The sequence below is a fragment of the Schistocerca nitens genome, chromosome 10 (genome assembly GCF_023898315.1).
Source record: "Schistocerca nitens isolate TAMUIC-IGC-003100 chromosome 10, iqSchNite1.1, whole genome shotgun sequence".
Classification (NCBI taxonomy): Eukaryota; Metazoa; Arthropoda; class Insecta; order Orthoptera; family Acrididae; genus Schistocerca; species Schistocerca nitens.
In genome coordinates, this window is record NC_064623.1 from 168850463 (window position 1) to 168863863 (window position 13401).

The following is a 13401-nucleotide window of genomic DNA, read 5'->3' on the forward strand; positions in this document are numbered from 1 at the left end:
TTAAGACAGGCACTAAGATATCGGCAACATTCTTAATCATGGTTATACCGATACTGTTGTTGCCTATTGCATCAGAAGAGATTCTCATTATTGTTTTTCTTGCCGTATTTGTTGTTACATGTTTTAGATGGAAGGTATCGTTGTTAGTTATCCTGTTTAGGGATTCTTGTGGACGGTAATTATCAGCTGTGCTGGTATTCAGAGGTGCAGAGAAGAATTCATTTAATTCGTTAGCTGACACATGAAAAGTAGTTTCCGATTTTGCCTTTCCGACCCCCAAGCTACGGAGATTCTTCCATAGAGTCGTGGGCGTCAGATCGCTGCATACAAGGGAGCGAGCGTGCCTGATTTTAGCATTGCGAATGCATTGTTTCACTCTGTTCCATAGCTTTCTATATTCTTCGAAACGCTCGGATTTCGGATCTGCCTTGAAACGCCTGTGGGCAGCATCCCTATTTGTCATCATTTGACGTAATTCAGCTGTCAGCCATGGAGCAGGAGATTTTCTTACACGGATTGTGCGCACAGGTGCATGTTTGTCATAGAGGGCAGTGAGTTTATCACCAAGTTCATTAATTTTGCCGTCGATTTGTGGGTTTTCTGATTATTTGATGCCATGAGATTTCTGAGCAATCGGCTGTTAGAGCGTCAAGGTCAATACGTTTCATGTTCCTACAAGTTATGTAACGCGATTTGATCCTTGGGGGCTGCACAGAGTAGGCCAGGAATATTACATCATGTGCTGAGAGGCCAGGGGCCGATGTTTGACCAACATCTCTTACTTTGTCAGTCTGTTTCGTTGCGATTACGTCTATAAGAGTATGAATGTGCGCCGTATGGTGTGTAGGTTGTAATGGAAGAATGTTCATGCTATTGCAACTAAACAGTCTTCTTAGGTTTATTGCGGAGGGAGTGTCTCTTAGCAGGTCTATGTTCAAGTCACCCATTACGATGACATGTTCATATTGACACTGAAGTGAATGTAATTCCGACTGGAAGGAACTCATTGAGCTTATTTTTGGCGGCTTGTACCCGACGCCAGTCGAGAGTTTCCGACTTTGTATATTTATTTCAATGAACATGAATTCAGCCTCTTTTTCTTCAGCAGGATTTGACGTACATAAGACTTTCGCTTTGAGATCTGTTCGTATATACGCGCCGACCCCGCCACCTCGCTTTTTTGATCTGTCTGCCCTAAGAAATGTGTACCCTGGGAGATGAATAGATGCAGAGGATATGTGTGGTTTCAACCACGTTTCGGATAAGAGGATTATGTGGTAGTTTAGTTGGTTGAAGAGGAGGCTAAGTTCTTCGTAATGTGCAGGTAAAGACTGGATGTTGCAGTGAGCTGCTAAAAGCTCTGTCGCGTTCCGCTGAGCAGCCTGGAGTAGGGTGGCAGACTGTTTGTCCCTTTGTTAGGCACTACCTGCCACGAGGGGCACTGGCCGCTGCTTCCGCCAAGTGACATAACACAAGGGTGTCCGAGATTTTGCGCGCCCTGTGTGTGACACCGCGAGTGCCAAAAGAAAGGCGACTGCTAGAGATTTCCTGAGGTTGCGGGAGTATAGAAAATGGATTAGTGGTATTCGGTGCAAGGAGAATATGACCAAAATAGTGACGGCTGTGTGTCACTGTGTATCCTCTGTCGTACGAGGAGAAATGTAATTAGCGTATTTGAAACAGCTTAGGGTGGAAATAAGGGAAAAGGGAGTGATTTAAGAGGCCGATGCTGCCAGCAGAGAGAAGCAAGCTTAATAATTAATAGATTATCGTAGGAAGCTAGAATTAAATTGAAATTTACTAAAGTGATACTGGTAGTGATTATCGTAGGAAGCTACAATTAGATTGAAATTTGCTAAAGTGATACTGATAGTGATTTTTGTTATGAACAATTTAAACCGAAGAGATGGGTGATTAATGAACTAAAGGAGAGACTAATAATTGCAATAGAACTAATTCAGAACAGAAGAGAATAAACTGAGAAAATGAAAAAAGTATTAGCAGTAACTAAAATTAAGTAATGGTTAGAGTTACAGACAAAAAAAATAGTGAAAAGTTAATACAGTTACAAAAACAATTAGTTGAAGGTACAAATATGGGTATAATTAAAAAATTAATAAAATTACAAGACCATATCTGAGTATAGGGCTGTTACAATTTGCAAATGGTGTTAAGTTTGCACTTTTGGCTCGAGTAGCTTCACTTAATACTATTCAGTTCTGTCATGTTTGTGACTGTCTTCTTTCCAGCTGCTGTCTTAATGATTACTCTGCCATCCTGAGTCCACACATTCTGAAGACCGAAATGGGATATGGCACTGTTTAAAATCTTTAGCCGTTCGTGTGTCAGATCTTCCCTTATTGTAAGCCCTGTCCTTGCTAACTTCTTCTTCTGGGTAAAGATCTCTGCCCTTTTTCGGTACGAGATAAATTTAATTATTATTGGACGAGGTTTGGTGGCACCTGGTAGTTTTCGTCCCACCCGATGGCTCCTGTCAATGTCTGCCTTGGTCACTTCTACACCAAATTTTTCACGCGCAACCTGTATAAGCAGGTTGTCCGTGTCTTCTTCCTTATTTTCTACTACTCCAAACAGTCGTAGACTATTTCGCCTTTGGTACTGTTCTAGTTCGTCAGTTGCGGCAGATAGTTTCACTTCCAACTCTCGTGCCTTTTTCTCGTATTCAGACACAGACTTTTTTAGTGCTGTAATTTCGGCAGTATTGGCCTCAACAGTTTCACGCATTTTGGCCAATACTGCTGCCGTTACAGTATCTGATATAGTGCCTGCTATCAGATCGAGATTGTTTTTATCGCGAAGCGCAGCGTTTACCTCAGAGCGGACCAGCTCCGCTATGCCGGGAGCCGCGGCCGCACCTTCCGCCAAGAGCGGGCCCGCCGCACCTGCTGCTTCCCCGCTGCTGGACGCACTGCTGTAGACTCTTCTGTTTACCATTTTCTCGAAGATATTGGCGGAGCACAGAAAAAAATAGCACTACTGCACAGAACACTGTTGTTTACACGATTTCCACTTGTACTAGACAACACCACCTGCGAGAACACCTTTGAATTCAACTAAATTTCGCGAGCCGAACTTAACACATGTTACACTGCAGCCGCCATGACACTTTAATGCTTATACAACCAAATTTTCAGAAAGACTACCACAACAGACTGTATTATCAATGTACACTCATGTCATCCAAAAGCCCACAAACAAATATTCTTCCACACAACGCTGAACAGATTAATAAACTTTCCACTCGAAGACGAAGCAATCCAGAGGGAAATAAAAATCTTAGAATACGAGGTGCTTTACGTTTTTAAATATTTTAGTGATGCCAAATCTTTTATAATGTGCTGTTTTTATCCACTTGACATCTTGTGCATGAGGTCAGTGTAAAATGAACCTATTTTACAACTAAAGATTTCAAGTACCGAAGATGACAGCATAGTCTGTTAAAATCAAATGCCTTAATTAAAAAAATATTTTATGCGATCCTGGCTGGTGAATGGTTTTTAACAATTAAATAGGTCGCTCTTCAATTCTCTCAAAATGAGAGAATTCAGTTGAATCATATTTAATATGTTAAGAAAAACAAAGATGCTGTGACTTACCAAACAAGAAAGCGCTGGTAGATAGACACAATAAAAAACACACACACATATCCGCATAGATATGTGTGTGTGTGCGTGTGTATACCTGTCCTTTTTTCCAAGGGTAAGTCTTTCCGCTCCCGGGATTGGAATGACTCCTTACCCTCTCCCTTAAAACCCACATCCTTTCATCTTTCCCTCTCCTTCCCTCTTTCCTGATGAAGCAACCTTGGGTTGCGAAAGCTTGAAATTTGTGTGTGTGTTCGTGTGTTTTTTATTGTGTCTATCTACTAGTGCTTTCTCGTTTGGTAAGTCACATCATCTTTGTTTTTTATATATATTTTTCCCACGTGGAATGTTTCCCTCTATTATGTTCATATCATTAAATATGTTATGAGTGATATAAAAATCTCTGAAACTGCAAAAAATGTGTTTAAAATGTTTTTGATTGAAATTTATTTCTCACTGTTGAAATATTTGTTACCTGATTGAAAAAGGGCAGTTAGTTTAATTGAAAACATGTTATTTACAGAGAAATCCCAAAATTATGGTGTAAACAGTTAGGAGTTATGTTAAACTTCTGAATAAACTAAATGTGTTCTATTAAATTTCAGATAAATTAGTTGTATCGTTCTGTTATATACTGATGAAAGAATAAATTCTTTTGGTACAAATGTTATTTATAAAAGAAAGTTTCTTATTTTAGAACACTTGATAATGAATTTGAAATGAATTTAAATAACTAATATTACACTTTAATACACTAAAATCACAGACTCCAAAAATATATACTGCTGTAAAATCAGAGATTAAGATGAAAGATGATGAAATCCTGAACAGAGATACGATTCAAGAGAGAGTCTTAGAACTCACTGTCAAGGGGAAACTGAGGCAATGTAGTTAGAAGATTTTATGTAACAAAACTCTCATGAAATGATACAACATTGGAAAAACACCCTGGCAGGATTAAACTCTATGATGGATCAGGATTCAAACCTGGAACCTTAATTTTCTAGCCAGTGTTCTTGCTGTCTGATCTATCCAAGCATACCTTCACAGCTTTATGTACACCAGCACCTCACCTTCTACCTCCCAAATGTGACATAAGCTCTCCTGCATACTTTGCAGAACTAGCACTCCTGGAAGAAAGGATATTGTGGAGATATGGTTGAGCCATGGAAACATACTTGTGGAAAGCAAGCAGCCATGTCATGGAGAGACACTTGCAGAAATCAGAATGCATCTTCCACTCTGCAGTGGAGTTTACACTGTTTTGAAACTTCCTGCAGTATTAAAACTGTGTCCTTTCTCAGATCTCTAATGAAGGACACCATCTAGATACTAGCTAGCTACAAGTTCATTCTTGTTTATGTATTTGTCTGCCAAATAAGATGGCCATGCAGACAGTCATGACCAATCCATTGTTAAAATTCCAATTCAAACAATGTAACAAAAATGACTACTTGATCATAATTTACAGACTTTACACCACATATTGCCAAACCATGACATCATTAGCATTCATCACATAACCAGAAGCATTACGTCCAAAACAGTTGGCATCAATGTTGCTGTTATTGAATTCCTCATTACAGAGGAGAAATGTGCTGCTTAAATTCACCCCATACTTCAGCAATCCTATGGAGGTGCCTGCATGAGCACCAGTGGTGTTAGAGGATGGTTGAAGCATTTCAAAGATGGAAACATGAGTATCCAACATGAGTTCTGTAGTGGTTGTACTTGAACTCTCACTGCTCGTGTCACTATGGAGAAGAGCAGGACGTTTGACTGGAAACTCTTCCACATCCTCCCTATAGTCCCAGCTTCTTATCCTTTGACTATCACAGTTCTGTTTCTGTTAAGGCACAGATATGAGGTCAACACTACAAGATGTTGGACGGCATTCAGCAAGCAGTGCATCAGTATTTTCATGAAGGTGGAATGGAGTTCTGTTGTGAAAGTATTTTCAAAATTGCACAATGATGGAATAAATGTGTCCAGAGAAATGGAGACTCTTATTAAAAATGCGCAAGGCATGAATAAGACTCTCTTAATTTCAATTTGATGTTGGATACCAAATGACGAGCAGTCTTTTTTAGTTATATAATTACAAATTGATGATTTTTTGATTCTTTTCCTTTACATTAACTGAGAAATCTTTTTTCTTGCTAAATTTCATGATACTACATCAAGGGGAAGTACCCTATAGGTATTGATGAGTGAATTTGCAAGTATCAAAATATGTGACATACATGGCCCTATCTTTTGATTGCATTGACTTAGAAACTTAACTTTTTTTACACAACTGAAGCAATATAAACCTCAGTATGTGAAATAAATTTTAACTCAATATATCTTCCCGTTCCTGAGAAAGAGGGTCTTAACAGATGGAGTGGGACAGAAAGAAAATTGCATAAAAATGACAATATAATTACAAATTAACAATTTCAGATTTTTTTCCTTTGTTCCTACTGTGAAACCTTGCTTCTTGACAAATTTCATGAGTCTAGAACAATGGAATGTACCATGCAGGGTTTGATTAGTGAGTCTGTATGTGACATAAATGACCATATATTTTGATTGCACTAACTCAGAAGCTAAAGTGTATTATACCACCAAGGGACCATAAACCTTTACATATCACATAAATTTCAACTTGATAAGTCTACCGGTACCAGGGGAAAAGTATTTTAATCAGTCAGTCAGACAGACAACAATGTGATGCTATAAGGCTTCCATTTTTACCGACTGAGGTACAAAACTGTAAACAGTGATAGAAAGTATGTAGATTAAGATGATGTACTTGGTCTGTCTGAAAAACAAAAATAAAAACTTTCAGTATGGCCCTTGTAATACTTCTAATAAAGAACAAGCGGCAATCTTTACTCTTTCCATGTGTGGATTCTACCCAGAACTTAGTCAGCAGAAGTTGATGTGATAGTTAGTTATACTGTTAAGAGTAATTTATAAAACTATGATTACATTTTATAATGGCATGGTTGCCTGGCTTCATACTTTGTATACAAGAAAATTGAACACCTTTTCAATAAAGTAATACGGAGTGTGTGTAGAACAAAAAAATAATGTATTTAATTAAGAGAGATACATCACAACAAATTACATACAATTGGCAAAGAAAATGTAAGTTTGTAACAATACAATATTACAAAAATACTTGGCATTTATTCTTTGCATATATTATGTATGTAATACATGTTATTATTAAGTTGAGAGTCAGATTTCTAAAAATTAAAATAATTGCAAGTGCACCAACATTCTTCAGTAAAGATTGCCCCACAAAAAAAAAAGAAAGAAAAATCTAAAAGCTGTAGTACAAGCTGTGCAAAGCTCTACGGTAATACTATCAACCAGACTTTGGTTTATCAGAGTTATGAAATATTAATGAAATTCTTTAGTAGAGACTAATGTAACAAACTATATTTAAATACTGGAATTTCTTGTGAGAATGTTCACTACATTCTTCATATTTATTACTGGGAGCAATAGTTCACAAAACACTTACAAAAATAGAAAACATAGCAGATGTATGAGAAAAAATTAGTTAGTTATCTGGAGACCACTCCCAAATATGAGTTGGTCAGCTCAAACTTTTTCTCAGTGGAGAAAGTGCCCATTGTCAAAGCAATAAGGGTAAGTCATACTTAAATAATATTGTTTTACACACCTACTGATAATTCCCAATACACAGTGAAACATTCTGCTGTGAAAATTTCTAGGATTAAATTTTCCAAAATAGTACTCTCCACTATTTTCCACATGGAAGTATCTCCTAAGATTTTAGTAATATAATTCAGTAAGAATGACTGACTCATGTAAAAATCAACATCCAACACATTTCTAGCCCCCAGCAATCCTGTACACTATTTTATGCCTAAGACTGCAGAGTGAATGTTGATGTGTAAGTAATTTTAAAACCCGGTGACATACAGGAGTCACTTTATTGGGCTGGTCAAAACCACATTGTCTAAGAACTCTTACCAAGTCAGTGAAAAAAAAAATACATACGTCACTTTTACTCACAAAATTGGTGTGTAGGAATTAATAATTATTTCCAGTGAGACAGGTCTTGCACTGAAATGGAATGTGTAGCAAACTCATACACACCTATATGTTACTCACAAAGTCTCTTTTTTTAACTGATTTTTGGAAGTCAATGGAGTATTTCCTGATCCTGGTATTGTTAAATTTTAATACCATGACAGCAATGTTACAGTGATAAAGCATACGGTGAATTGACATATATCTTCTAAACAACAAACAGGTTTAAACAGCAATGACCTCCAGGTAAACATGCCACCAATGCCGTCAGATAATTCCCTAAAAACAATGCAGACACCCCTGTAATTTCTTAGGTTTCATTTGAAGTAGCTCGTAGTAATCTTAATTTCAGTATTTTTTCCCCCTCCTGAAGTTAACAAGCGACTTCAATGTACATAAAATTATCTGTTATTTTTTTCCCAGCAGATTATTAAGTTTGGAAGTAGAAAAAAAACAAATCTTAATTTCAGTATTTTTTTCCCCCTCCTGCAGTTAACAAGCGACTTCAATGTACATAAAATTATCCGTTATTTTTTTCCCAGCAAATTATTAAGTTTGGAAGTAGAAAAACAAACAAGCTGGGAAATCTAGGCCTCACTGAGTGAGGAGTAGTTGTCCTTGCCGCCAAGGTGAAGCACTGGCCTGGTGAAGACGACAGCGTCCAGACCTGTTTTGGGTTTTTCTTTCTCCTGTTCCTTTTCCTGCTCCTTCTCCTTCTCCTCAGGTGCCTCCTCATTGATGAGCAGTTGCTTGGAGCTGAGCTGAATTCGGAGGCTTCTGTAGAAGCTGTACACCACCAGAATGAGATATCCATTGACGACTGAAAACAAAATAAAAAAACGTCAGAAAGCAAAATTCTCTCTAGGTCTTGGTTAATAGCAATGGATGATTAGACTCCTTCATTCAACAAGGATATTAGTTAGCTAGTACTGCAAACAAATATCTTCATCATACACTGATGGAAAAATACAGCAACCCCCAAAAATTGTTAATGTAGAGTAATGAAATTTGCCAGTGTATTAATAATCAGTGTAACTGTCTGTAGAATGCAAGCACGAGAATATGCAAGCATTGTGTCCTTCAGTTGCTGGATGTCAGCTTGTGCCTGTTTCATCTGGTTGGTCAGTACAAGGGTGGTTAATCCTGGTTGACAATACTGAAGTTATCATCCGATTATGCCCTATATGTGCTCAATTCGAGACAGATCTGGTGATCGAGCAATCTGAGGCAACATGTCAACACTCTGTAAAGAACACTGGGTTACAACAGTGGTATGTGGGTGAGCATTATCCTGTTGGGAAACGCCCCCTGAAATGCTGTTCATGACTGCAGTGCAACAGATTGGTGTACAAATTTGCAGTCAGGGTGCATGGGATAACCACAACAGTAGCTCCAAGTGTAGGTCTAGTGTGCTCCAGGCGTAGGTCTAGTGTGTCTAGCATGCTGACAGGTTGGATGCGGGCCCTCAACTGGCTTCCCTACCTTTTACTCAATGTACAGCCATCTTTGGCACCGAGGCAGAACCAGCTTTCATCAGAAAACACAATAGACCTCCACTTTTCTCTCCGCTGAACTCTCACCTGACACCACTGAAGTCTCAAATGGTAGCGGTTTCGGGTCAGTGGAATGCAAGCTACAGGGCATCTGGTTCAGAGTTGACCTTGAAGTAGAGATGGGCAAACTTGTTCATCCGTGGGAACTAGTTCACTAGTGATCATTCTTTTTTGGGAACTATTCATTTTTACTCGTTCACCATCCATTTGTGTGTGGTTTATGGTTCTTACAAAAAATTGAAAATTAGTAGCATAGGTGACTGAAGATGGAAGGCACCAAGAGGGGGCACTTGCCTTCCCTTTGCAGTACAGAGTTTGTATTCATTACAGAATTGTGGTATGCATACTGTAAGACCTTCAGTACACACACCATCAGATTATTTGACTTGTCGCTCTAGCAAAGTAGGTGAGTGTCAGCAATATGTCTCGTGGTCTTATCGTGGCGTGTTCATCGTCTGCCGTTAGGTCAGACGATAGAAATGCCACTTGCACGCTTAGAGTAGCAGATTGACGGTGACTAACTTTAAACAGAACTTGATTAATTTTCACACACATTTATTAAAATAATAACAATCATAAACCTTACTTAACTTGATTCTGGATGCTATTTACAATTGACAATCTGAGGTTTCTTTGGTCTTGGTATGGTAATCGTATTCTCACATATCTCTGATACTTGACAAAGTGTCTATACATTTCTCTTCATGGCTATGTACAGGAATATGATAATCTTATTAGGCACAGACTGAAACTTGACTTTAGACTGACGCAGACTGACTAATCGGAGGTCTGTAGACTCGTTCTACCTCGCACATTCAGGTATCATTGCGCGAGTGTGATCCGTGAGGAGAAACGGTTCTACGTTAGCAGCAATCTCATTGGCTGCGTTACACATTAATACGTGGATTGGGAGAAGCAGAATTTGGTCCGTCTCTTTGACAGCACCATCTCGTAGTGCTGAGATGGATGAGCGCTGCATCTGCGCTGTTGTGCGTAGCGGGGCGCGCTCTAGTGGGAAAGTTGTGTACGCGCTGACTACGTGGAACTATGTACACAACGAGAATTTGCACACACTAGTAGAAGTAATTTTTGTGATTCCGCAAAACCTTTCATTAAGCAAACTGTACCACTACGTGAGTGTGAAAAACAGGCCCCGAGTACAGACTATTCACCAATTACGCACGATTTGTTGACCACTATGAGCAGAATAGATAAACATGTAATAATTAGGCAGCAAAGAAATAACAGATAACCTAATGCAAACAACAACTTCGAAACAACAGATGACGACTGGTGGGTGACAGAGAGTAGTCTAGCACTCAGGGTCAATTTTTCTGGCACCACCCTGTACCACTGAAATAATATTGTAGAAGTCACCATATTCTATTCACAAAATGTGACACTACCCACTCGATTATGGAGTGCAGGTTTCATTTGGTTGTAAGTTAGTCTGCCTTCTATGACAATGAACATGCTGTTTTACCTTGGGGAAAAAAAAAAGGAAAATGGTCACTCGTGTGTGCTGTGCTGACTTCCTTTGCATGTGTAACAACAAAAAATCTTGCCTTTTTATAAGTATGCCTTCTGCTGTGTATCAAAATAGTGAAGTAAGCTGATATGCCCTTTTGTTACCTGAAAAGATGTATGTATTCCATACCATGTAACTCTTATGTAATTTACATAGTTATAAAATACATTTTAATCACAGGTCATGGATGCTGAATGGAATACAAAAAGAATCAAAGTCCAGAGTTCCAAAAAGGTTTGAAACATATCTAGAATGATCATGCTCAGTGGAAAAAAAAAAAAAAACAACAACTCGATACTCAACTAACTAGGAGCAGTCTGCAGAGGAAGTGCTACGAGTGGCCACACAAAAGAAGGATGAGTCCGGCCGAAGGAGACCGAGACTGACACAGATGGGAAAGGGACCGAGGCTGGAACGAGACTGACTGACATGTTGTTGTGGGAAGAGACTGACCATTTCCCAATCCTGGGAACTATAAGTTCGCTCCTTCCATTCATTTTGGTGAACCATTCCTTTGGACCCATTAGTTCACAAATGACCCCTCTCTACCTTGAGGTAACCAATTTGTAACAGTTAGTTTCGTCAGTGGGGTTCCAACTGCTGCTAAAATTGCTGCTGCAGATGCAGTACAATGTGCCGGAGCCAGACACCAAGCACAATGGTCTTCTCTCTCGGTTGTGTCTCATGACTGTCCAGAGACCAGGCTTCTTGTGACTGTACATTCTCGTAATCACAACTGCCAGCAATCGTGTACAATGGCAACATTCCTGCCAGGCCTTTCTCCAGTACCACAGAAGGAAGATTCAGCTTCTGGTAGCTCTATTACACAACATTACTCAAAGTCAGTGAGATGCTGACGATGGTGTCTTTGTTCCGTTAAAGACACTCTTGACTAACATCGACTCACCGTGAGCAACCTCAATGGCAACTTATGGTCACGACCGTTGCAGCACATATTTAAACAAACCTGATTTGCATCCTCACTGTAGTGCTACTAGCGCCAGTCTTATGCGACTTGTGTGAAATTTGAATAGACGTCATCCTCCAGATGTAGTAACATGCCAGCCGACTCTTGTTTATGTCACACAACTCCTTGGTGTTGTGGTATTTTTCCCAGCAGTTTAACAGTTGGCCATGGCAGAAGGTGGTCAGCACATACTGCAGCCCGTGATATGCAAAAACGATCTACTACATCACCCGTCAGTCAGCCTGCTTTGACTGACAGGTGTTTCTAGTGACCACGCTCTTCTCAAACTATTATTACTTCTATAATTTGTATTAGTTATTTACTTAAACATAACTATGTTTATTTTGTAACTACACCCCTTTCTCTTCAGTTTTTCTGTGATTCTTCCATAACCAGTCTCCAATTTAACCCCTCCATTTTAAATTAAAGCAAGAGTTCTAAGTGTATTTCTTTCATTCATCATTAAAATGAAGGCAAATTTGTAAATTTTTAGATATGTTCATGTTCAGTGATTTGGCACTGTCTTTAAAAAATGTAAACAAGAACAAAAATGTGCAGTGCACTGTGTCCTGTCAGTATGATTATAACATTCATTTTTCACCTACTATTTTAGAATGCCTGATTCATGCTGAAATGTGTTACATTACTGTGACTTTTAAGTCTGAATTTTTATTAATTTTTTAATTTACTTATATACGGAGGAATAGTTTTACACTGTTTTGAGGTGCTCATCTTTGACTTATAATATTGTTCAAATTTTGCTCGAATGGTGTGTTGGAGTGAAATGTGGCTGGCGTCCCTGCACATGCGTATGTTTAATATGTAACTGCTGGTAGTTTCATTGTTGTATACCTGCTAGTTATTGTTCAGGGCTGTATTAATTTGAATGTTGTGTCACACAATTTGCAAATTTCGAGATGGCAAAGTTAGAGGCACAACATGTCTGCAATAAATTTTGCATGAAACTCAAGAAAATCTTTACAGAGACACACTAAATGAAGCAGAAAGCCTATGGTGATGAGTGATTAAACCACACTCAATTACAAATGGTTCACATAGTTTAAAATGGTCAGATGGAAGTTAAAGACGACCCTTGTTCAGGATGACCTCTGATATCTACCAATGACACTCGTGCCAGGAACATCAATGAAACTGTGCATGCTAATTGAAGACTGATTGCCCAAGAGATTGCAGAAGAATGTGACATTTCAGTTGGATCACATCATGAAATTCTGACACAGCATCTTGGAGTGCATCTTGTTGGCACCTAGTTCATCCCACAGGTTATGAGTCAAGATCTTTGCCTTGCAACAATCTGTGAAGAGCTTTTGGATCACACAAATGAGAAAGAGATTTTTCTTATGAGAACCATAACTGGTGATGAGACCTGGGTCTACAGTTATGATGTTGAGAGCAACGGTCAATTCTTCACAGCATGCTGGAAAGGTTCCCCCAAGACCAAAAAAAGCTCGTCAGGACAGGTCAAATGTCAAAGCCGTGCGCTGATAGGTTTCTTTGACTGTGAAGGATTCTTAATCCTGAATTCCTGCCACAGGGACAAACTGTCAATTGCTTGTACTATCGGGATGTGTTGTGACACCTGCGAGAAAATGTGAGTAGGAAACAGCATGAAATGTCATAAGACAATCCGTGGCATTTGCATCATGATAATGCATCCACACATTCATGACTGCTGGT

General features: G+C 39.0%; 1 protein-coding gene across 1 annotated transcript in view; it reads right to left on the reverse strand.

Moving 5' to 3' along the window:
• Window positions 1-6658: 6658 nt before the first annotated feature.
• Window positions 6659-13401, reverse strand: part of LOC126210119 (lysosomal-associated transmembrane protein 4B-like) — a 261374-nt gene continuing 254631 nt past the window's right edge. The window contains exon 6 of the mRNA XM_049939262.1: window positions 6659-8475. Within this exon, the coding sequence (XP_049795219.1) occupies window positions 8243-8475 (233 nt within the window). The 3' untranslated portion in view covers window positions 6659-8242. The remainder of the gene's footprint in view (window positions 8476-13401) is intronic.